The sequence below is a fragment of the Glandiceps talaboti genome, chromosome 13, assembly GCF_964340395.1.
Source record: "Glandiceps talaboti chromosome 13, keGlaTala1.1, whole genome shotgun sequence".
Taxonomy (NCBI): domain Eukaryota; kingdom Metazoa; phylum Hemichordata; class Enteropneusta; family Spengelidae; genus Glandiceps; species Glandiceps talaboti.
This window is the reverse complement of record NC_135561.1, coordinates 3,651,264-3,677,988: the sequence shown is the minus strand read 5'-3', so window position 1 is coordinate 3,677,988 and position 26,725 is coordinate 3,651,264. Positions and strand designations below refer to the sequence as shown.

The 26,725-nt window shown below is 36.6% G+C and overlaps 1 protein-coding gene across 1 annotated transcript; it reads right to left on the bottom strand.

The window, feature by feature from the left end:
* Positions 1-2,805: 2,805 nt before the first annotated feature.
* On the bottom strand, positions 2,806-24,849 carry LOC144444913 (uncharacterized). The gene is made up of 6 exons (XM_078134463.1): positions 24,212-24,849; positions 9,749-9,903; positions 8,115-8,230; positions 4,805-4,951; positions 3,976-4,037; positions 2,806-3,601 (listed from the first exon to the last, which is right to left on the bottom strand). The coding sequence occupies exons 1-6, from the start codon at positions 24,847-24,849 to the stop codon at positions 2,806-2,808; spliced, it is 1,914 nt and encodes a 637-aa protein (XP_077990589.1).
* Positions 24,850-26,725: the final 1,876 nt, after the last annotated feature.

Genomic DNA, 26,725 nt, shown 5'->3' with positions numbered 1-26,725 from the left:
TATTTATTTATTTATTTATTTATTTATTTATCTCTTTTTCATCATCATCATCATCATCATCATCATCATCATCATCATCATCATCATCATCATCATCATCATCATCATCATCATCATCATCATCATCATTATTATTTATTTATTTATTTATTTATCTATTTATTTATTTATTTATTTATTTATTTATTATTTATTTATTGCGACAGTTCCTTGGCTCCTTGTAACATTGTGAGAAATAAATTCAATTCTCTAATGAACACCATTTTGATACAAAAATCATTTCACTAGCTCTTTTGCGAACGTTAGGTATACTGAGCGAGTATGCATGGTGGTGCACGGATTTCCTAAGTTATCGGGTATATATTCCCCGGGATATATTCACGTAGTTATAGCTCGTTGAGCATCAGTCGCAAATTCTGAAATATTAAGTCTTACAATACCACTTGTTTCTACAACTTTTCATACAGCTATTTGAGTCATTCAATACATATATAATAATTACTGGCAGTGAGAATTGTTATACTTGTAAATTCAACCTACGTGCACGTATAGACCAGTCACATGTCTGAAACGGAATCCTGTACAGCGCCCTCATAAATCAAATATAAGCATACATTTGTTTTTGTAAGGTTACTGCGACAGTTTTCGCTGTTCCTCAAGGCTGAGGCGCCATCGTGATTCAAATCTTACCCAAGGACTTTAGCCAGTCAGAAGCAAACGGTGGCGAAGGGGCTCGATCCTACAGATTCCAAATCGGCCACTCTAACCGTTCAACAATCATGACTCCATGGTACATGATATTGTGAAAGAGGCTAGGGTGCTAACTTTGTGCTGAAAAATCTGTCAAATTACTCCGGCTTTTTTTTTGCCTTAGTCGTTGTGGTCAGGTATGTGTGTCAGTATGAAAAGCTGGTCACTGGGACTCTCAAATAGAAAGCTATATTATAATAATTCATAAACTTCTTCCACATTTATGGGGGGCTAGCTGTAAATACGAGTCATGCCATCGGGGAAGGACCTACTGTTTCCCAAAAGGACAAACCGCTTTTGTGGTCCTTATGACTAACAGTCATTTTACTTTAATTTCACACTGTGATGTACGCATGTATAGTTAGGACTTAATTTGGGGGTTAAATAAAAATGAAAAAAGCCAGTCTCAGTACGTGTTGGCCAAAGTTACATTTTTTAAAAGGGGGCACAAATGTGAGATTTTTTTTATCTTCGCTGCTTTTCTTTATCCCTTAGGGGACTCAGAAAACCAACCTTGTATCGCACGACCTCTAGATAGATCTCTGAAAACACAGTTATAAAAGTTGACAAATTTGACTTATATGAGAGGTCTGCTATACACTGGAACGAGTTTTTGAATCCCAAAATTACTTGGACTTTGTGAATTCTCGGACCATGAATTTACACAGACAGACAGACAGACAGACAGACAGACAGACAGACAGACAGACAGACAGACAGACAGACAGACAGACAGACAGACAGACAGACAGACAGACAGACAGACAGACAGACAGACAGACAGACTCACGCACGCACGCACGCACGCACGCACGCACACACACACACACACACACACACATACATACATACATACATACATACATACATACATACATACATACATACATACATACATACTCACGCCAAAAAACACACACACACACACTTTGTTACTACTATGACTTGTGTTGGTGATTGATTGGGATTTTTGGAGACAATTTATTTGACATTGATCAGTTCATAGGCTAATATCGTTTTTTGGCTGTAATTTGATATATTATATCACGTGATTATTTGTATTTATTTTTGTTCTAATGACTGACCTCAATAGTATTATGTGCACATTTTTAAACTTGGGAGGTGCGAAGATCCTAACATTGTTTATTTTCCCATGATGCCCCGCTCCTGTGCCATCTAGAGAGCATGATTAGTGTATATACCCCAACCGTCCCAAAGGAAAAGACTTTTTTTCTTGTCTGTGATCGAATTTACCACTCTGACGATTCCACACGAGCGTTCATGTTTCACTTGCTATACACACATAAGTACAAATCAGCAACAACACTGTGATATTTTTTATTACAAGGGAAACAATTTATTTCAACAAACAAGGTTTTTCTTCACAAAGGTAAATTTCAATCGTCACTAAGAACAAGTGCGACATTATGCAAATAAGTGTGAAAAAGTCACAATGAGTTGTATTCACATGTACTGAAGAATAGACATAGGTTTTATCCTATACATCTAATAGAAAAAAAACACAACAAAGTTACAGCATATATACCAAAATACTTTCTTTTCTTTGACTCTCTTTGTATGAAAATACATACTGGCAGTGCGTTCAAAATAGCTTAAAATCTGGAGATATATGAAGATCTACGGATGGGATTAATACGGTTCACTAGAAAACTACACGTTACAGCTATGGCCTATATGAAGAATTCTACTCTATCTATCAAACATCTAAGTAATCTGTTAAAACATGCTCTAATGAAAATATTACCCTTTTATCAGTTGCACTGGCCCAATTGATCTACATTTTTATATAGTTTGCACAAAATAACGTTGTAAATGTACATTATGGTACCAGCATGGAAGTACCCACCCCATGGTGTCACTTCCACGCGGTACAAGAAACAATGTCAAACACATTGCACACACACAGAAAAATTATCGAGATTGTCTTGGCAACGATTCAAAACATTGCAAAATAAATACTGTGAACCAAACATTAAATATTGAGTGTCACAAATATTTTTTTAAATAGTGATTTAATTTATACGGCCGCGGCGTTTAGTAGCCACCACTGTAGCCCGGTAGGGATGGATAATTTCCATAATGTACCTCCCCTCCAGTGACGCTCTGGTACTCATTGTAATGAGGGTAAGCCTGGGTCGGGTACGCTTCAGCACCCCCGTAGTAAGTATGTGGATATCCGTAATAGTTGACATGGTGACGGTTGCCAGGATACTCATTACTGACTTTCGTATCGTCGCTTTTAGAAGCGACGTTTGAATCTTTGTCACTGGTGGTGTTCTCTTGACTTGGCGAGTTGTCAGGAGAAAGCTTTTGTCGTTTGGCTGATTGCTCATAGATGCCCGAATCAGACGAAGAATTCGAAGGTGGCGCAGTACATCCAATATCGTCCTGGTCATTCTCATTAGGTGAAGACGTCAGGCCGTACGAGTTTCTCTGGCTGGCTGTGGTGGTGGTGTAGGTCGTTGAGGGCGTCAAGTATGGTTGAGTTGTTGTCAGCAGTAACGTGGAGACGCCGTAACTATCACGAATCTGCTGCTGAATTTGATTCATGTCGTAACTGTGAGGTGCGACTGTATTTGGGGGAAAGTTCTCGTATTTTATTGGATCTTGACTCACGTCACCTGTCTTCGGTTTCGGTGAAACAGTGGATTGTGGCGTACTGGCTGTTATTGTGGGGCCAGGGTGTATAGCTTTGAAGGATGCTGCAGGTATCGGTGGTCCAACGGGATATGGTCCGCCTGCCGGACGTGTTGATCTAATGGTGTGAGATCCGTTATGAAGGCTGCTTGATGATGGCGGTGGGGTAAAACGCTCTACGGTTCTGTTAAAGCTGCAAGGAGGAAAAAAAAACGTTTTGTTAAAATCATTAGCATGAAAATCCCAAAACCCCTTTATAATTACAACGTGCACATTTACATGCGAGGCACACACTCTCCGATGGAATGGCGTTGTAGTCGTCCCCTCCGTCAACGAAACTAAACAGGGAGAGAAGAGAATTTTAAAATGCATCTACGAGAATCGAGGAAATCTTGTGCCAAAAGAAGACATGGAGTAACAAAGTATGAAAACTAGCTTTATTGCAAACAATAAAAATTGACAAAATAGACCAACTCTGTTTTCAAGGCCTGAAACATACAATGACAGGTTTAATGTAGTATTATTTAACACTACAATTATTTCACTCACTAACAGTAATAGACTTACCTGTCATAATTATCTCTGAATCCTTTGGCGAACGGGTTGTGGTCAATTTTCAACTGGGTTATCTGCAAAGATGAAAATTTCAAATGAAATAATAAATAACATAGTCATATAAATAGCTAAATAATAAATAACATAGACATAACATCGTACGAGACGGTTATATAAAATGTAACTATTACAGACGACACCTTGAATAAGTCTAAAGGTGTAATACTGGAAGTCAGCTGACTTTTGTCATCAAAGGTGCACCGAAAGATAAAGACATTGAGTCTAATTCATTACAACCTTCCCGTAAAGATTTAAGTGACGTCACAAATCCCTGAAATGTGTTGATTAGCCCTCAAAATAATATTTCAAAAGTATTCTTTACGTTTGATGTTTCAGGACTTTGTCCAAAAATAAACGAAAATTGGGTGATGATGCATTGGTTAATTCTCTTTGTGATGGAACTTAACAATAAACGATGTCCTTCTCAACACCCCACTTTGTACCATGACATGACACCTCACAATTTAAGAAACCATTTTAGGACATAAAGTAAAGTTGCCAGGTATTTAAGGGGATTGGGTCTTTACTTTAAACGATGATAGATATATACAATAAACCGCCCTCTGTGACTTTTTAATAACGATAATGACTTTTTGTCAACGAGGGCGGACTGCCACATAAAGACATTTACAATTCACTCTCTGTTCATTACAACCTTCCGGTACAATATGAAAGTGACGTCACAAATTCCCTGAAATGTAAGGTATTCATTATGTGTGAATAAGCAATGAAAAAATAACTTTTAGGCCAAACTGAATGGTTTGGTATGGCGGTAACTCACGTCTGTGTTCTGGTAGGCAGTGACGGCAAAGAATTGGGTTTCTGGAAAACTGTGAGTTTGGAGTGTCCGTTGGTCGGGTGGACGATTTGGACTCACTTCAATCACGTGGATTCGAGGTTGGTATTTGTGCATTGAATTCAGGACTATCTGTAGCAAACAAAAGATAGAGAAAAAACAAGTAAATAAACCATACAACGACAGTGAAATTCAACTGTATTGTATCTATAGTGTACAATCTACACAAACTGATCTTCGTCAGTCTTTTCACAAATATTGTCCATCGAGAGCAATTAGCAATTACCACATACATTGTTGTAAACTCATGTACAGGAGAATTGGCGTAGATCCTGACGTTTTTCAGAATTAACTACAATGTGAAAAAACCCCAGACGATTCATCAGCTTGTCGCCAAACAAAAGCCCTTTGTCAATGATTGACACAACTTTAGAAATCAATATCATTTTTATCAATTAATGAGAAGGATGGCATTGGACAACACTGTCTTACTAAAGAAGTTTAGATCTTAGACATTCTAAACAAGTTTCCATCTCTGCCATCAACTTCAGAGAAAGATGACACAATGGTCACCATGACGACGACGACGACTACTAAATTCTAACAAGTGTTATTTCGAAACGTAACGGAAATGACCAAATTGAATGTAATTCACAGTCCTCCACTGTCATAGTTTCAAGTTATATTAAGTCTGACAACAACATGGTGTACAAGACTCTATAACTGAAATGTTCCAACACATTCTGTAAAAAGTAACAATAAATAAATTAGACGGGTGCTTGTCAACCTGTTATCGATGCTATCGACATTGATGTCCTCTTGTGGTTACAGCAGTTGTGTGTTTAAGTATGTATGAACATGTCTCTGTGTATTGTATCTGGTGTGAATATAGTTTGTCTCCCTAGTTTTGTTTTTTAGTAAATACTATCACATTGGACAATAGCGCTCGTTATTGGACACTTGGTAAATTCATAGACAGTGGAGTGTCTATGGTATATATAATGATCTGAATACTTGAGTTGGAAGATGTTGTACTGACTTCTTTTCTTGTTTTCAGTGCCTATCGTCACCTTCGACAACTTCATCACACTGAGCATCAAAAGTGGCTTGTTAATGCAACCGACAGTGGTTTGACACTGTTAAGACCTTGGTATAACTTCACCGCAATAATCACATGAAGCATATATTTATTTTCTTGCTTACTTGATTTTAGGTTGCCCGCAAATGAAACCGCGAATAATTTTGTCAAAAATGTTATCAGCACATCTGGTTTCCTATGATATCGTATCAGAAGTTTTTGACATATCAAGACTTAAAATGATTATTTTCAAATTCAGTGTATGCATTTCGGATTCAATTTGTCAAATTTAAAGTTAGTGGTGTTTTGAATTGACAAACTAAGTATCATCAGTTCACCATAGCCTAGTCTTGCTGCTAGACGTTCGGGCTTTCTTCAGATACGATAAGCGAATGAAGTTCGCAGTGAGGGCTTGCCCGGATGTTCCATCCTCGATAGCAATGTTCGGTCGTGTGTCGTATACGCGTATTGTATCGGAAGAACATCCGAGGTCTAGCAACTAGACTAACCATAGCCACGCTTGTTTTAAACAAGTAGACATTATAATACATTGTGTACTTCTCAGATTACTCCATACATAGCTTCAACATTGTCTGTTGTAATTTGAGTAAACATTACAAAATCTGTAATATTGTTGTGTTGATGTGGTGTGTCTACTTTCAATATCCAAAGGTCAGCCTTTCACTTCAAGTGTTACCGACAAGGTTTGCTAATTGTGCTTCAGGTATGAACGATCCCATTAGATAATCACTCAGTTGATCTTATGTCGTTCATCATTAGTGCCTTGACGTGACTACACAGTATCATACACGGATATAATAATACGATGACACACTGTATCATACACGGATGTGATATTTACTATATGATTACTACTGCCATAGAATATTATACAAAGAATCTCCAGCCTAAAACATCTTACGTCTGTTTATGGTTTGGAAATTGTAGTAAAATCCCCAGTTTACTGAGCATAACCTAAGATTGAACACCTTTGAAATATTTCATAAAACATCAACGCTTAATTATTTCCTCTACAAACAAAATGACCCCATTGAATGTTTTTTGTCCAAGTGTTTAAACACATGATAATTTGAATTTATGATGATGATATAGATAATATTGTACCAAATATATACAGAAATCATCATTTTGATATACAAATTAGTAGTTAGTTGATAACATTTTAACAGGTTTGAAAAAATCACTGAGCAAATCAGTCAAAGTAAATTTTATTTAAACCACAGCCTCTTCTACGGCGTCATCGTCGTAAACCACAGCCTCTTTTACGGCGTCATCGTCGTAAACCACAGCCTATTTTACTGCATCGTCTAAGACGCACCGTCAAAAGATCGTGGTTTCATTCACATATCAAAGCGTTTTTTAAGAATAGCTAATTCAGTCATTTGTAGTTTCATTTTTCGATGTATCACACAAGAAAAATAAGCCCTGGTTTGCGAGAAAGCCATAATTTTGAATAAACGAATTCAGGTATATCATTGTATTTGGTGATAGATGAATAGTAATTACATAATGTAAGCTTTCTCTGATCCATTAGCAACAATGACGACATGGAGTTCACAGTCTTGCTTTCATGAGATCAACAGTTATTTTCCTATAATTAACACTTTTACCAACAGTTCCAAGTACACCACTGGATACAAGACAAAGCTTTACAACGAAACTCTAAGTATTGTGTCTATTGTAGTACTAGTTTCTTGATTAAGTGGATAGTTTAGTACAACCAGTTTTGCTGTACAAAGCATTGAATTTGTTATTTTATTTGTTAATAAAATCAGTTCGAGTTAAACCTGTAACCTGGTGAGTGTGTGTGTGTGTGTGTGTGTGTGTGTGTATGTGTGTGTGCGTGTGTGTGTGTGTGTGTGTGTGTGTGTGTGTGTGTGTGTGTGTGTTGTCTCCCGTTTCTCCATGCATTCCTTGTGGTACCTACCTCATCCTGTACATCATAATTTTTTTTTAATTTCTGCGACACATACTAGCAAATATATTAGGTCCAAAACGTTATGGAAATAGGAACTAAAAAACACGATTCGATGCAGATAAAACAGTATGAAAAATATATCGCTTCGAGATGCCAAAATCTAAAATTATTGTTATATTTCCATGTAAAGTTCCCCCACTACAGTTAAACTCACACACTGTGACACACACACTAGTCACACATCGTGAAGCCAGTGATAACAAAAGTTGAAAACTCACATGTCCATTGTCTTTGCCTTTATTGTTGGTTAGTTTTAATTTACTGAATACCACTTCTTGCTTCATCCAGTGAGTTCCCGTGTTAGGAGAGTCAGGATGTATATAAATGTTGGAACCTGCAGGAAAACATTTTAGCTATTGTTATAAATTGTGTGTTTACCTGTTATTTCATTTAATTTTTCTAATATGATATTGTATTGTATTACATTACATTACATTACATTACATTACATTACATTACATTACATTATCTGGCTCGACCTACACTATCTTTACATGGGCTGTGCTAAACACGACGATTTTAGTCAAGTCAGACGGTGTTCAGTTGTAGGTTATTTGGCTTCTAATGTGTATATGCAATAGAGTTATGCATTCGGAGCGGAAGTCTTCTCCAGTACTGGTGCAGAAATCAAACTTTACTGTTTGGAATATCTTGAAATATTTCTGCTTCACAATGTCTCAATCCGGGGTCTCAATCCAATAAAAGTTTTGTATATATAGTGACTGTGAAACTAATTTCTTATCTTATATACATTTCATGTTGTTATTGGCGATGGCAACAGGCAAATGCTATGGATGGAGGGGTCAATTTTCTGTGAACTCTTTTCATAGAGCCAAACAGAAATCTAACCGTACAACGTGAAATGTTAACTTACTGAAGGTGAAATGACTAATTAACTTGAACAAACATATATTCTGAGTATGAATCACACTACAGCCCGCACGTCACGTGAATTCACAGGTAACGCATTTATTTAGAGTCACTGTGGTTGAGTTCTCCCCGGTGTCATTTTAGGGTTATCTTTCAAGTTAATAACAAATAATGTATAACATGTGGTACTTTGGCTTTATCCTGTCTTTTAAACTGTTGAGATGTTGTTTTGGAAAAATAAATGTAAGAAGTAGATACACGTACATCTGTCATAATCTCTCTTGCTGCGATACCCCCTAAGCAGCAGCAGTTCTCATTGGCCTACATTTCTTTTGTAGTCGGCGTATAATCAAAACTGTTATAATACTAATAGTTGAATAATAACGAAAACGCACATTCTATTGCGAATGACTCAGTCCTTCAATTTAAACCTAGGTGTAAACAAATTTGTGACGTTTTTTTTGTGACCTTTCTATTCTTTATGGTAAATGTGTAAAATAAAAATCAAGTCACGTTAAGTACCATTTGTGGAAAATAACTCACATAACCCATATGTGAAATTTATGATATACAAATCATTTAGTTTCTTCAGACACAATAAGTACGAGACATCACAGCTTGTACCAGGCGAGTGTTGATACTGGCTAGTAGCATCAGGGTTATTACTCTGACTCGATCGACCTGATAAATGGCAAAGCTATAATTTACTACATCAATGATTAATAATATGTACTATCAGTGACCAGCGGCATTCATTTATAAAGCGGTCTGACCAAATCTAGACATTGAAACAGCCTCAGATCGTCCTTCGTGCCGGCGGGTTTTGACTGTTCCTCCGCAGACGTTAGTCAAATTCCGCCAGTGCGGAAGGGTCTAGGATATACCACGCATTATATTCACAGTACAAGAAAGTGAGAGGAAACCCGGTTTCAATACAGGGTACACTGAAACAAAGGTCAAGTCGATGACGTCATTTACTTACCCGGATGAACGTGTTCTGCCTGTCCACATGGCACCCATTTACCACTCTGAAATTTCCAATGATTTGGGTCAGCCAACACCATATCAACAAAAACATTGTAATGAGCGTTAGGATCAATACCAGAGAACCGAAAACTCAGAGTCGGAAACATACGCCTACAAGATTAAAAAAGATCACAGTAAATAGATGTATACACAGTCACGACAGATACTATTAATGTCATTGTGAATCTAAAGACAGATTCGGTTGGATTTGTAAGCGATGAATCTGTAACCTGTACTTGTTGGGAAACATTAAAGAGACCATACGAATGACAACTGGGTATTCATTTTGGATTATTTATTCATAAAATAACTCTACAATATATGTTTTCTTACATGAAATAACAACGTGAAACAATATATACCAAGTCTTTGTTTGTAACTAAATAAATTGACCAAAATGAAATGTGTGAAATATTTGTTATCATATGAACAATAACAAATTTTTCAGACACTTTCTAGCTTTTTGAAGCTTATTGATTTACAAACACGAACCTGATGTTGTTTTACTTTGTGTATTCAAGAAGGAAAACATATTTAAATCAAAAATCCAAAATTCATACCAATTTGTCATCCATATGGACGCCTGGACACTTTAAACGTCACGTTATATTTTCAAATATTTCGATCAAATGTCCTGACCACATACTTGATAAAATTGATCTATTTATTTATCATCATCATCATCATCATCATCATCATCATCATCATCATCATCATCATCATCATCATCATCTTCTTCTTCTTCTTCTTCTTCTTCTTCTTCTTCTTGATTTTGATTTATTTATCGATTTAGTGATTAGTGATCGATTTATTGATTAGTGATCTTTTTTATTTTATTTTAGACATTGCATTTTGTCAGTCGACTTCAAATAAATGACCCAAGTCTCTAGTCCAGCTTTATGAATAAGCACATTCGATCCCGTTGAAGTATTTTCAGTTTTATCTGGAATGTTTGCATGGATGTACAGTATAGGTAGCTAACTATATGAACATGACCCCATCAACAGATAAGAAGCGCTGTTTACAACGCTACGATCTCGACGTTATGAAAATGTCAAAATAAAAATGGAAGGAACGAAATGGATTCCACGTTTACATTTTTGCATGGCAATCTCGATAGTGATTTTGGAATTAGTTTTGACCTTGATGATGAGTTGAATTAATATACCATCGTCGTAAACCACACCCTCTTTTACGGCACCGTCCAAGACGTTATTTCACAGCTCTGGTTTGCGACAATGTATTATATGGCTAGATGTATCTTGTTGAAAATTACGATTCTCTCCGTGTAAGATCTCGAATAAAGAGCATCTCGTAGTTCGTATTGACGACTTTTAATAGAAGACTTAGTATATCAAAATAAATGTTAAATCCATTTGTGAATGTGCCAGCGCTCTTTTTCTTTCCGAAGTAGTCAGGCAAGGACTCTATTTATTATATTTTGTATTTGTTATTTGACCTGACAGCAAACGTGTTAATGTAACGCAATACTTGGTGATAAACGAAAGATTCGGGGTTTAGTTACTTGTTACACCAGGAAATGATCATAAAAGATCCACTAAGCTAATTTGGCGACAAACATGAACAACACCACTGCTGCCTGAAACAGATCGTGTATAAAGTACCCATATAACGTAAATCCCCCGAGAACTGGTCAATTATTGCTTCGAACAATGCCATTAATCTTCTTCGTTAGTTTCCTTCTTCCAATTCAGAATTCTACACTTCAACAGACCTCTCATTATTTCCCTTATTTTTATAAGACTTTTTTTTGATTCCATGTTCTGCATCTAATACCATAATGACATCTGTCGCTGTATGTTATATGATCGGACCGTGCTGTCACTATTCATTACAAAAGACCCAATTTGCCGTTCAGAAATACAGTAGTGAACCATGTACCAAGTACTGTGCGAGTGATATCAATATTCTCCTCGGTCGTGGTCAAGCATTGCAACAACATTCATTCATAGGGATGGTTGTCCTCCCAAAAATAAAGACGATTTGAATAAAAGGTCACAAAACAGCAGCAAAAACTGAAGAAAGGAGGTGAAAGTGTCGACACTCTACCATGCTGTAACAAGTAGTGTGAAGTAGAACCCGAGGGCAAAACCAATTGGTGACATGTGTTCTATTCACCGCTAATTATTTATGCAACCAATTAAGGACATTTGAAAAGCAGTAGTACAAATACCTATTTGGAGATTTAGATAGATTAGGAAGTCGGTCACAAAGCCAATGGAGTCAATTGATAGCTGCGACGAATAGTGATGACACAGGGCACGTGCATAACAGACACTCTAGATAACAATTATTCCACTCGATTGCACAACACATTATTGGTAATAGATAACTATCGTACATCTATACAGCAAGTAATTTCGAACGTCGATCCCGTCTTAGTTTGTTTATACAGACGCAAAAAATATAATAATCATATTTGTTAGTGTTCAATGCTTGTAATGACAACGTCAGTGAGTTATTCTATAGAACAGTGATATTGTGAACACACCTCGACGATTTCCACGTTGTAACGACCACAACCCATCTACTTACACTACATTTTAATGTTAATTTTTTTAAAAGTGTAGTTTTGTGTGTTAATTAACTTATTGTTTACAACCACTGACCGTCGAAATAAATGAAATTATGCTATTGTCATAAAAATGACTTTATTATTTGGTAAATGGAACAGTGCGTAATATATGTTGGGAGGTGATTGTGGTATATAGATACACATCACAGTATATTTCTCATTTCGTACATTTACGTCGATGTGATGTCACATCACAGTATTTCTCATTTCGTACATTTACCTGGATGTGATGTCACATCAATAATTAATCAACTTACAGAATTTGAAGACGATGACCAGGAGGTCATCACCTTCACCAATCGGCTCTTGGGGGGGGGGGGGGGCTGTATTGTAGAAAACGGGATTAGGGGAGGGTTATATTTTACTTTGACTCATTGTATTGTCTAATTTTGCATTTTTTATATATATGTATATATACACGGTTGTATATATTTTGGGGTCCGGTCAATGTCGGAAGTGTGCCAATCTAATCTGTGGAAGTCTGTGGCCTTCAGCTCAGCCAATGAGTTCCACACACACGGGTATTGATTACTGCAGTGCCTTCACACACATCCATGTGGTGGCAGTAGTGGGAAATAACAAATGCCTTTAAAACTTTCAGCATGGTGGCAGCGGTGGGATTAAGTCCTTACTATCAATTCTGGGACTCGTGTCCATTTCCATTTGTGACACCAGTTTTTTGAACTACTTTAACAGGGGAGGGTCATGTTTTAGAGAAAGAAATTTGAAGGAGGGTCACTTTCTAGCACGATGGGATCGGGGGAGGATTATATTTTACGCAACAGCCCCGGGCCTGACTTCTCCCGGCCCTCTCCTTGTAATTACCGAAGGCACCCTTATTGCACGATATACTAGGATTTACAAGTCACTTGATTATCGCTCAACGTCAGACTACCAAGAAATTTCTCGTCAATTTTTTCTATCAAAATTCTTCTACTTTAAAATAAATTTGTGTGCATCGGGACATTCCAGTTTGATATCGAAAACATGTATGTAATAAAATAATGACCGTTGCTGTTCTTGTAGTAGTAGTAGTAGTAGTAGTAGTAGTAGTAGTAGTAGTAGTAGTAGTAGTAGTAGTAGTAGTAGTAGTAGTAGTAATACTAGTAGTAATAGTAATAGTAGTAGTAGTAGTAGTAGTAGTAGTAGTAGTAGTAGTAGTAGTAGTAGTAGTAGTAGTAGTAGTAGTAGTAGTAGTAGTAGTACTAATACTAGTAGTAATTGCAATAGTAGTAGTAGTAGTAGTAGTAGTAGTTGAAGAGTTTGAAAATTTCACAAGAATTCAATTACCATATGCTGAAAACATAATATTTTGTTTGTGAGTGAGAAAAGTTGCCATGTTTTATTTCCAACTATAGTCATTTCAACCCACCAATCTCACCCTTGCCATCACTTACATGTAGTCAGGACACTTCCCTAGTTGCCTATAGCTAATGTCCATGGTGCATGGTGGTGGTGGCGGTGGTGGTGGTGGCATGGTGACCTCCGTCTCTTCAATATTCAACATCAATAAGCAAAAAATGACCATATTAACAATGTGTCGTTCCATTTTTCGACATAATTTCTTTCAATAAGCAAACATATGGCCATGAAAAATTGTATTAACTGTTGAGTACGGTACATAACAAAATCTCCATCTTTTTCATGAAGCGTCATTCTCACTTTCCTGGGATCAATAGAAAATAAAAACACACTGTATATGTGTATAGTCCCTACAAAGTATTCAAGAAAGGTGTTAACAATTAAGTAGAAGCACTAACAATGTAGATATCGGTTTTTCCTAGTTAGTACGGTCATATAAAAAGGTTTTGGGTTGAAATTGAAGATAAAATACTTGCAATATCGCTTCAATTAGGGATGATAATAAGGTGGCAAGGGTACTTCAACTACAATGTCTCAATCGACATGATATCCGTAGCCAGGATGTGAGTTGTGAAAAGGTTCTCAAAGACTTACCGACGACTCATTACTCAGCAAACTTTTTAACGACACGCAATTGATTGCACAGTAATATGTTCATAAGATCAACAGTTAGCTTTGACGATTACTCTGATGTAGAAAAATATTATCAAAATGCAACAATGCATGATTTCATTATTCTACTGTATTGTTAGTTCTTGTGCGTAACGAGGTACAGTCAATTACGTAATACCTTGTCAGCTACAGGCTCCATATGCTGCAGTATTGGTCAGTTCGCTTAATACTTCTTACTGTGGCGTGTGTTAAATTAATTAGCCCTTTGTCTTCGCTTTTTAAATTGATGAACAAAAACATCGCTGGAGGCCAGTAAGAATTAAAGGCCAGAAGTATTGTAAACCTCTCTTGGCTGACACCATCCCTATCCATTCCTCTGTCACAAAACCAAGCAAAATCCGCGGCATAACCCATGTCGTGATCCCACCCACTTCCATAAACACAAAGAACGGCAAAACTTAAGCTTAAGAAGTGAAACAGGGAATAAGTGTCGTGTGACGCCCTGTTTTGTGTAACTAAAATGTAATTAGCGAATTCAGCGTCGTGTCATGTACTTTGAAGCAACATGATTACTTCTATTCATATACGGGTACTTTTCGCTCTCCTTATTTCCATGTCTATCGTGCACACACTTATTCAAAACATTGTCCACAATAGCAAATTTACGACAAAACATTTCCCAGTGTGGAGAACAACAACTTGCTAGACTAAGAATTCATCGGGAATACAAGGCACATTGACAGTTATTTGTGAGATACCTTCAATGGCCTGATGAAGTACACGTGAATAGACCTGTTCTTTGCCTAGACGTTGCCAAATGTTTTATTTGAGATGAAGAATGATAGTTTCTTTATTGAGGAAAGTATATAAACCCAACGTGTGCAATATCAGTGTATAGTAATTACGTATACATCGTCTGCCATGTTAGATGACAATGTGTTAATTGATTAGCAAAGAAAGCAACCCTTTACTCAATCGACTTAATTGATATTTGATTATGTCAGTACTTGCTTTAAATTGTGATTGTCTCTTGATTTTTTTTATAACCATTTCAATTGCAGTATTTGTAATTGTAATTGTGTTCCTCTTTAGATTAGGTTTTTCTTGCTTATATTTTCATTTTACGTCAAACTATGAATTTCCTATTGGGGACGAAGCAATATAAAAGTATTATATATTTATTGCATTGTATTTTGCGATATACAAACACTGTCTTGTTTCTTTTAATGAATCGTAGAAGTACCTAATAATAAAGTTCAGATACTCAGACTGTCGATACTGTACCATTTCAAGTTAATGTTCACGTCTGCATGTTATGAGATTGCAATACCAGCATAAAGTTGTCGTTTGACAAAAAAAAAATTGTTATAGTCTATCCATACACTATATAGTCATCCGACAAAAACACACTTTCTGTTATATAGACATGGCATTCTCCACCGCCACCATATTTATAGTCTATCCAGACACGACATAGTCACTCTATAAATACAACAAATAGTAAACTTTCTCTTGACGTTTTCCACCGCCACCATTTGCTACAATGATCTATAATCTGCTTTTGTGTCAATTTATAATAGTAAACCAGCTTCCTCTAATGAGGATTACCATTTCAATGACAAACTATAGAAAGACTGATCCGAAAATTATACCTCCTGTCTGTTCTATTTAACATAGTCTTACTTTGACGATGTAATTACTTGGTGTCTGGTCGGTTACTACAAAATGTATATTAGTTTACCAAACTCATAGTATTCAGCTCAGATAGTATTGATACAGGTAGTAGATACGCTCAGTCTCGTAAGCCAAAGTACTATATTTTCCTGTGGATGCAACGAAAAACTTGACAAGCGTCTTGGACGGTGGTGTGAAAAAGGTTGTGGTTTACGTCGGTGGAAGATACTACGGTAATTGTATATCGCTGTTTTTGTCATCAAAGATGAGTACATGTATTTTAATATCTGTTTTTGACATCTTACAGCATGGTTAGCGAGATTCTTAAAAACAAATAGTGACTTTATGCAAATCTGCATGTCAGTATTTGATACGTTGATAACATAACTGATACCGATCAATAAGAACATTCATTCGATGGTTATCATTTTTTCTAGTTTTCCCTTTGCAAAGGACACATTTCATTTGGTGGCATTATTAGTATGGGACATTACAAAGCGAAGAAATGATAAAATCGAAAATATAATCATCAAAATATGAGAATTAATACTAAGTTGGATACTGTAGCCGTAAACGGTAAACCAGTTATGTGAGATAACTGTTTGTGTTTGTTTGTTTGTTTGTTTGTTTGTTGTGTGATCTGGGCGAACTATTTGTCAAGGTAATGCCATCAGGAGTGATAGATTACCAAATACAAGTAGGTCAACTGATCACGTGATTTACAGAGAGCGTGAATGGTACTATCATATTAAATGGCTTAGATGAAATAGACCATACCAGTATCTCAATGTATCATGCAATCAAAGTCACAAAATATGGCAACATGGTTACTATATCATGTTTATTTCTAGACTTGGTTTCATTCTATAGGAATACACAAAGAAGTGGATGACCGACACATGCCGAATACAAGATTTACTGCTAAATGACGTATAGCATTGAGTACGATCTTTCGCGGTTTTATTTTAGAAACCTACAGTAGAAGTTGAATTATGTGGCACTCTATGTAATAAAGTAGTTAGTGTGTATTAAATGTCTTCGCGATAAGCTTCTCAGTACATATTAGCGGCCAGCCATCTCAACATTGACCGACCCTGCGAGATATCATAACAATATGTAAATATACAGTATAATAAAATGAGACAATAATGATTTATTTACAAACAATAGATCCCTGGCCTTGATGATTAACACTACAGACAGAGTGAAATCGTGAGGACGCAATATGTGTTGTCCAAAAGCTGTAACAATTTATATCAGAGTATTGTCGACGAATGAATCGGTGAAATTGTTTTCGAAGCAGACCGATTAATCGAAAGTTTGAATGAGATTAACAAATTTAACATCTGTTGGAAAGGTGTAAAAATATATCGTGGAATATATTTCTTTCTGATTTCAGAGTATAAAGGGCAGACAAGACAAAAGTGAAATTCATCTTCCACACGATTGGTTTCACAAAAATAGAAATTCTTTCCTGACGATTGCTGCGCAATTGACGATCTTTTTCGATACGCAATGAATGTGATGAAATCCTAAGACGACATAAAGGCTCTTTGTAGCAATTCTTTTCGATAATTTTGAGATAAGTCTCCTACCGAAAGGCAGATTTAAATTTCCTGTCTGCGTCAAATTTTGGAAACAAAGATGAAGAACTGTACCAGTTTTGGCTGTCAATGTCTTGACAATGCTGTTTAAATAATTCACAAAACTCTCAACGTTCACACTCATTGATGAAACTATGCTTCACCCATCCCAACAGGAAGAGTAAGATCTTGACATATCATGAGCCCAGCAAGACTTCGGATCCCTAATATCGGCTTATCATTTTGAATTGAAATAAATAACATTTATGAGATAATCTATGCGATGGCATTGAAAATAATATATTCCAATATTCAATAATACGTACAAGTCTGAAGATCGAACAGTAAAACGACATAATTCACTTCAAACTGCAAGGTTGGGGTACATTCTGATATGTTGTAAGGACAAAACGACAAAATTTAATTTGTTGACTTGCGATGTCATATAGAAGTTTAAATATCCAAGCTAAATACAGGAATACTATTTCCTTTTGCATGTGAAACTGGAGTGTACAATTAACAAAATATCAGAACATGTTACTTTTATCAATTTTAAGATATGCTGCTTGTCGGAATGTAACTAAAATTTAATTACTAGTAGTTTCGCAGACCATAGTTCCCTCCAAGATCTATGCTAAGACTACCGATTGTTTGATGGTCTCAGGTAGTTGGTACAAAAAAATAGTCTGAGCTTGGTTTAATAAGAATCAATATAAAAATCAGATTTCGATTACAGTACAATGAGGCAACGTTAAACCATAGGGTAAATATTAACTTTGCCGAGAGAAGAAAAGAATGACGTCTGCATTCAAATTGGAAATACAAGCGTATGATTAGACAAACTGTGACTTCAAAATATTCATGACATAAAAATGAATAATGGTATGTGATGTCTGTATTTTCGACACAGCATACACAACAAGGGTTGTTGCTGGTTACAAATAGAAGGCATTATTAGGTTTAACAGAGTGCGGATTCGCGCTCTTTGACTCTCTTTTACTGAACAGTTTCCCGTTTTGATTGTTACGATACAAACGAGTCATTATCCTTCAAATTGAATGTCGACATGCCATGCTATGTTCAAATTAGATATCATCTTGCAATTATGATGTGCTCAGTTAGTGTCAATTCCAGCCGCACACCATAGGAAATTACGGTATCGAAATTCGTGGATATAAACCTAAACATTAAAAGACATAAATATGGCAATTCTTTATTGGGAATGAATAGTTTGTATCAACATTAAATCCAGAAACTGTTTTGTTGTTTAGATGATAGCCAAATAGAAGTCGCCGAAACGACTTGTTAAGCTGTCAACGCCTTTAAATGAAGCAAATGAAGCGAGATATTAGCAAAAGGGTTTGACTGATCACTCATGTTTTTAAATATATGTGACTTAAGAAATTTCATATAATTTTCAGTATATCAGAGACTCGATTTTTTTCGATAGCTTTTTGGGGGGATAATATGAGAGGGGACAATAATTACTAATGAGAGATGACTGTCTAATTCATCATTGCATGAAATGTACATAACCCTTGACTTCGTTAGCCAAGGTTCATTACTTGATCCTTCATAAAGTCAAACCAAATCACTTGACGAATTAACGTCCAATAGGCTAATCAATCAACGAAGTGGCAGGGTGTGCACTAACTTATTGATACAAGATTTCATCTAAAGCTCAATGCCAAATGTTTTGAACTGCTTGTTCGTTATAACCTTCGTAAATCCATTTGATTAACCAAGCTGATCAACATTTTTCGTCAAGATTTTGTCGTGTATCACAGAACAACATGTCCACAACACACACCATTTATTTCTGGCTTATAAAAGGGTGTAGTTTGATGGGGAAATAAGTGCATGTTTGTTCCTTTTCACCATTTCACGTCTCAGACTGTTAAACAAATCCAACCATAACCTTGGAAAGAGATATTCAAGTGTTATTTACCTTCTGGACATGATGCATTTTGTCGGCTAACTCATGAGCATTGTCAAATTATATTGGTTACGGTACCTATGTGGCACGATATATTTGTTCGTTATCTAGTGGGCATGGGGCAGTATACGATGCACGAGCCAGGTTCAACAAAAAATATGGAATATATACCCTGTTTTTTTTTCTACGTCACGACAATGCGCGTTTATAACAGGACAACGCGTGTCTAGCCTACGTCATTGGCAAGTCAAAACACTCAAAATTGCATTACTTTCCCCGATTTTGTTATAGTCCCGATGATATAGTTACACCATTCTCCAATATTTTCCTTCATTCAGCCAGAAAGTACTCGTGACAACCGATAGGTCATGAGTATTTTCCTCTGCTGAAAGGAGGAAAATATTGGGAGTTCCGCTAAGTGTCGTCTGTCAAGAAAAAAAGCCATATATATTTTTCGTTTAATGCACAAACGGCAAACTGTGTTTTCTTGCGTTGTAAAACATCACTAAAGCAATTATGACATTTCCAAGTTGAATAAAAATTTGATTTCCCCGATACAAAATAATTAGGAGTATGTTTTAAAATACATGACATAACACATATTAGCAATGTTATATCTTTTGAATGGGGCTGTACAAGTTGGGAGGTTTTTTGGTTTATTTTTCATTTTTGTGCTGGGAACTGATCCCAGCGATATTTTATACAGACACATTCGCAACCACACATTTCTACAGAACTCCATTTATGTTTTGGACTACATGACATGTACAGTTGCACGCTCGCTATTCACGTCGCTGTCAGTCAGTCCACAGTTAATCCCAGTGTCAAACAGGCCCGACAACGCATAGCATTTTAATATGTGCTCCACGTCTGTTCGAGTCATTGCTCCAGGAGTTTTCCCAAAATTCAGACCCGACATGTGAGTGATACCTACAGTCAGTGTCCGTAGTAGACGAATCGAAGTGTCACATTTGTTTCTAAGTTACCATTCCAAAGTATCTATATTTTACGGGTTTTTTGAAAATTAATGTAGTCATTCGCAACGGACTATTATGAACAAATGAAGTGAAACGAATTACAATGATTATAAAGCTATGCTAGGCATTATTTCACAATATATTACTCCAGCCGCTACGACTACTACTTAAAGTTGAACAGATTAATTTGTACTCACGGGAATAACTCACTGCGATTTAAAATTGTTTAGAAATAAAAGAAAATCTACACAAATATCATTATCCGTCCGTTTTATCTGAAATTGTCAAAATTACTCTAATCGCAAGAGGATGTATAATCATTTAACCAGAGTTAGATCAAGTATACATACAGCTAGCAGGAGATTATATTTTATGAAATTGGATAATCATCTTTATTTAGTCATTACAAATTGTTGCCACGGCGACATATTCCTCCAACGTAAACGTATGACCATTACTGTTCTTTATACACAAGTAATGAAAGGTAATGTTCGAGTGTTATATTTTAATGTGCATGTCTATTCATAGCTGTTAGGGTGTCATGGCCAGATGTATGGACTTTTAAATGTATGTACAACATAGAATTCAAAATATAAATAGTTTGGTGTAAGTTAGTTGCAAAGTGTTTGAGTTAACATTTACTAAAAAAGTAACTTTGTTATATTCTGAGACATTATATTGTTAGGCGGTATTTAATCGACGTCATAGTGACGTCATGGGGAGATATTTGTTCTCTACATCGCTTCTAGAAACGCATGTTCGTTAACTTTAGTCCATTCGTTCACATAACATAGCTGGAAATATTTTTAAATAGCCACTTCGCCGATTTCGAACTTGTGTATATATAATATTAGATGGTACTGCATTCCCCCATCTTTATTGTTTTAAACACTTTAATTATTTGAAACTGAACTAAATGATCGTTCAACAAACTTATACACTTAGTTATACGCTTAATAGATGGTACACAGTAGACTGAGTGCATGTTGTCATGGCTGAAGGGAATGTTTTCACCCCAACACCCACGGTGGGTATCCTGTTTACTCATGTACATCTATAGTGTGCGTGGGGACGAGTTTAGGCCGACACCTACTAAACACACCTTGCTGATCCTGACACCTTGTACAAAGTGTTATAAATGTTTGAGTTATTTAACATTGTTACTCCACTACCTAGCAGATATAGATGTAAATAAAAGGATGTTTCCTGGCTGGTTTATTATACAATTTCCTCTATACAACACCATATCACGTCAGCAGCGTAGCTACATAACATGTTGAGGAAACTAGTATTTTGCACAAATATAGCCATTTCCTTGAGATTATAAAACAAAATCATAAAATAGGAAAGAAAGATACCAAAATATATTCTACATGTCACCTGACTTATATGTGAGAGAGAGAGAGAGAGAGAGAGAGAGAGAGAGAGAGAGAGAGAGAGAGAGAGAGAGAGAGAGAGAGAGAGAGAGAGAGAGAGAGAGAGAGAGAGAGAGAGAGAGAGAGAGAGAGAGAGAGAGAGAGAGAGAGAAGACTACACTTCACTCTCGTCGTTGAAGTCACGGTCAAAATGAAACAGGAGGTTCATTACTAATGTTGCTCTATATTTTTCCATCAAATCGGCCTTGGTGATTTATGTACCGATGCAGTACACAAAACCATATCGTTCTTCCTGTTCATGACACGATATGCGAATAATGTGTCTTTTTAACACACCGGTAACGTATGAGAGTTATTAGTTTTAGTGATAGGGTGGAGGGGACTATGTGCCAAAAAACCCGATTTAGATCATTAAATATATTTGACAGTTACATGTTATCTCATAATTTCTACCACCCTAGTTTATTTGACATAAAGTGACATTTTAACCCACCCCATCCCCAAAGACATAACATGTCAACGACCTTGCTTACTGGTGACGGTAAGATGATGTGACCAGTGATCTAAACCTAGAGCAACAAGATATGTTATCGTAATCAGAAATACGTGGCTACGGTAAAAACTATTTTTTTGGCAGAAATATGGTACAAACAGACATCAGGGTATTTTCGTTAGCCCGACACAACTGTTGATGAATGAGTGAGTTGGGAACTGGCCGAAAGTCTAGCTCCTGTTTAATTTTTTGACAGGTGGAGTAAAAAAAGGTGACAATTTGTTCATTTAAATATGGAGCAGGTGGCGAAGAACCTATTCAGGTTTTTTCTGTTGTAAAAGTGGGATACTTAATTTATGCGTATATAGAAGTACAACGTGATAACTCTACAACTGAAATGGGATTTCTCTAATATCAATAAAAATTCGGGTGGATTTTAATTAACAACGTACTGGAATTCAATGTTTTTCGTGTACTCTCTGGTCCTGGCTATTTCGAACCGTCAAACGTTAGAAACGCATGCCTACATCACAGCTTGATATGTAAATGTATGTTAATCCTTTCCTGTTTCTTTAGTCGTGAATTTTAGGGCTTCATTCAGAGAATGTAACTCTAGCAACAATATGTAACATTACTACCAATACAGGTTCAGTATGTGCTTTGTGTCTTCCGATCTAATACGGAAAATTTCCACTTTTCGTCGCAATTTGCAATTCATATACGCGATACTTCTGATCATTATGACAAACAGTCAATATCGGTCGGTGAAGATTTTACTTATTTATTCAAATCCGACTTCTGAGTGAAAATAACTTCGATACAACATGCGTCGAAATAAGATATTTCTATCCCATTCATTTTATTTTGCGCAATTTTTGAAAGAGTTTCGATTGAAATAAACTATCGCCGGAATGAAAACAAGAGAGGCAAATCAAGGGAGACGTCTTGGGGTGTTTTTTGTTTACCTAGTACAGAAAATATATGCATCTATTGAAACAACAAAAACAAAAGATTTGAGAAACCTGCTAATGTGTTGAGTCACACAGATGCGTTTGACCGATGAATATAGGACAATAGATAACATGGGATATTTATTTTCTGGTTGCATCTGCTGTGGACGATGGAACTGTTATTTTTACTCATATACTATTACCAGTGCCTTAAATTTAAGGGAAAAGTGAACAGAATGAATGTACCATGACTGTCGCGACGTAAATTCTTTATTAGAAAAGTTTCTATTCGAAAGCCAGATTTCACGGCAACATGTGTAGAAAAATTGACGAACATCAGCAATGTTGTGTAATACCATCACAGCTGTTAAATGCCGTGTTCTAACAAAGGCAGGATTTATACAAACTGTCCGTTCATCGGTCATGACCAAACAAGTAGCAGTGAATACCAATAACAAACTTTTCATTTTATGTTTAAAATGAACTTGGAGGTGTCAGACATTACCAATATGGTTTGAGTTGCACGGAAAGATCCATGCAAGATTCAGACACCATCAGATTATTGAACCCCTCTACCTAACCACATCAAGGACAGTGTAAACTTGGACAAGTTCAAATTGAGGTTCCAGTCAATGAACCTACGCAAATAAATGCAAAGACGTCCATGTTTTTATTTGTACATAATTTGATTTTAACTTCTCTCTGCTGCGTCGATAAGCAGCACAATTTTACTCAACACTGAGTCCTGTACTTGATACGAAGAAAGATCGAAGAATTATTGTTATAGTTTTAGTGAGTTGATTTCTTACAAGTTTTTGGTACTTCTTTTACAAAAAACAAATATATACAATTTCACTGACCTTCCTTGTTTTGTGATTATCATTTCGGTGTTATGTTGGTGGAACTTCAGCCAGAGATCGCGGTTGCAAAGGTACACGCAGGCCTTTCCTTTAAACATATTGTTTGGAGGCGAAGATGATCCCTCGTAAGATTGGGTTGTTGCCTGGACGAAACAAGACTGTTGGTTGCCGTTCGTATAACTTGAATCAACGCTTGCAAATTGGCCTGAATAGGCTGCCGGAGAGCTAGAGTTCAGCAAAGTAATGTTCGGTACCGGAACTTTGTTGATGAAGTAACTTGTACCGTCAGTTGAAGTTGGCGATGACCGATATGTGAGTGAATGTGATGGGGACAATTCACCGTCACTTCGACTATCAACAGCTGTTATTCCGTTCGACGATGTACTCACCGAATCTTCGCAGTTTCTAGTTACGGAATTAGAGCTTCCTCCCCCACTTTCTCCATCTCTATAGGATGACAATAGATTTGTGATGGTGAAGCCATCACTGTTGCTGTCTTCTCCGGCTAACATATTGACACCGTCACTCTGTCTGTGTCTGCCTGATTGGGAGTGTTGAGTAACTGTGGAATAGTCGCCGTTGACACCTGATGTGTAATGTGAGTAGCGATGCGGAGTGATATCCATGTGTCTTATCATTATGACTTCGTATATAGTTTAGGGCTTCAATTCGATCTGTACGATTCTACGGAACTTCTCATTAGCAAACTAAAGTATACATGTGCTGTCAGTCACTCGCAATAATTTGTTCGGAATCTGATCCTGGGATGGAAAGCCGCATCTATATTTACATGTCATGCTGCTGATTGGTTTAAAGAACAAAAGAAATCAACATCGCGTTGACTTGTGTGGACGTAGACCTGTCAATCATTTAAACAATGGGAGGTAATGCGAAGGTAGCCGCGCCACCCAAGGCAGAACACAAAAGAAGAATGTTGAATTTCAAATAGGCAATTGCTATTATGACAAAAGATGAATCACAGTATCGTGATAAATATCTTTTGAGGCAAGGAACCATGAACGCACCAAGGGACGTAATTAAATAATCTATGAAGAGACTCCATCAACAATTAAAATGTGAGGTTGAATTCTGTATGTACGAAACCAGAATGGGTTTGGTCAGTGGGAGATATCAAATAAGACATTATGGACATATACCTCCACGGTTTTCATTCAAACCAAATAGTTACGCTCTTGAAGAAAGTCAAAGAAAAATATGAGTAATCGTTTATCTTTTGTCAAATGAATTCAGTACACACAAGGACCAAGGCAAAGGTCGATTTTTACAAAGGTTTTCCCTTAATTCGAAGAGAGACTCGTATTTTGTCATCTCTGCCGAGGTATGTTGTATCTTGGAGAGTATAGTTACTCCAAGGTTGTAGTATTCAATCTTTCGTCTGACAATATCACCAGCAGTAATTAACAAGGAAACGTGCGTTCGATACCAACCAATTCCTAAAATTAGAGATCTTTAAAAGTTAACCAAGATAAGAGTAAACACAATCTTCTGTAGTGATTTATCTAATTGTTACTATTGTAAAGTAATTACTACTTATTCAAAAAGAACACAAAGACGGATAGGTAGATTACTTGTTTTTGACGTATCACGTGATCATCAGCTCATTGTCTTTTCGACCACATGAGGGACTATGCTTGAGTACTTTTCCGAAGTCAAAGCATGCATATGTTTCTATCATAGAACTGTAGATCTATCAGACGTTCTTAATATGTTAATCACTTAATTTCCTTGTTCCAGCCATCATAAATGGTTTTATTGACTGAGTGTGCTACCATGGTTTGACTGTACACAGCTTACAACAGGGGGTAGGCCGGTGTCACTATTTTCACACACGGATTTGCGTAGGACGCTCTATTTGGACGCTCTCAGGGTAGGACGCTCTATTTTGCGTAGGACGCTCTATTTTGCGTAGGACGCTCTATTTGGGTAGGACGCTCTATTTGGGCAGGACGTTCTATTTGGGTAGGACGCTCTATTTGGGTCGGACGCTCTATTTTGCGTTACTTTAAAGGTCAATCAAATCAAATCAGGAACACAATTGTCTGAGAAAAATTTTTTTTTTAAAAACATCTTTTTGGTCTTTCAACTAATATTTCTATCAGTTGTCATTCCACGCCATCATCATCATCATCATCATCATCATCATCATCATCACCACCACCATCACCATCATCATCATCATCATCATCATCATCATCGTCATCATTGTCGTCGTCATCATTTGTTAATATTGTCCTTTTGAAGTACGTATACTGGTTAGCGATATTTTATTTCTGCACTTTAATGTATCGGTTAACGAAAAAATAAGCAAGTAGACCCAATAATGCCTAACTGTATATATTTATAGAGCGACGTCTGTGGAAGACAAACGACGAACTCGTCAGTGGACCAGGTCAACCCTTTTCTGATTTAGTTAATAAATCATTCAGCCTGCTTACGGCACATCTGCCACCCCTTTACTTATTTTCGTCTCCGCCTTTCTGTCATACTGCGACA

Coding starts and splice junctions, on each gene's coding strand:
- LOC144444913 (XM_078134463.1), bottom strand. CDS start 24,849: ATGATAAGACACATGGATATCACTCCGCATCGCTACTCACATTACACA. Junction 9,904..24,211: donor ATAATCACAAAACAAGGAAG/GTCAGTGAAATT, acceptor TTAATCTTGTAG/GCGTATGTTTCCGACTCTGA. Junction 8,231..9,748: donor GGCAGAACACGTTCATCCGG/GTAAGTAAATGA, acceptor GTTTTCCTGCAG/GTTCCAACATTTATATACAT.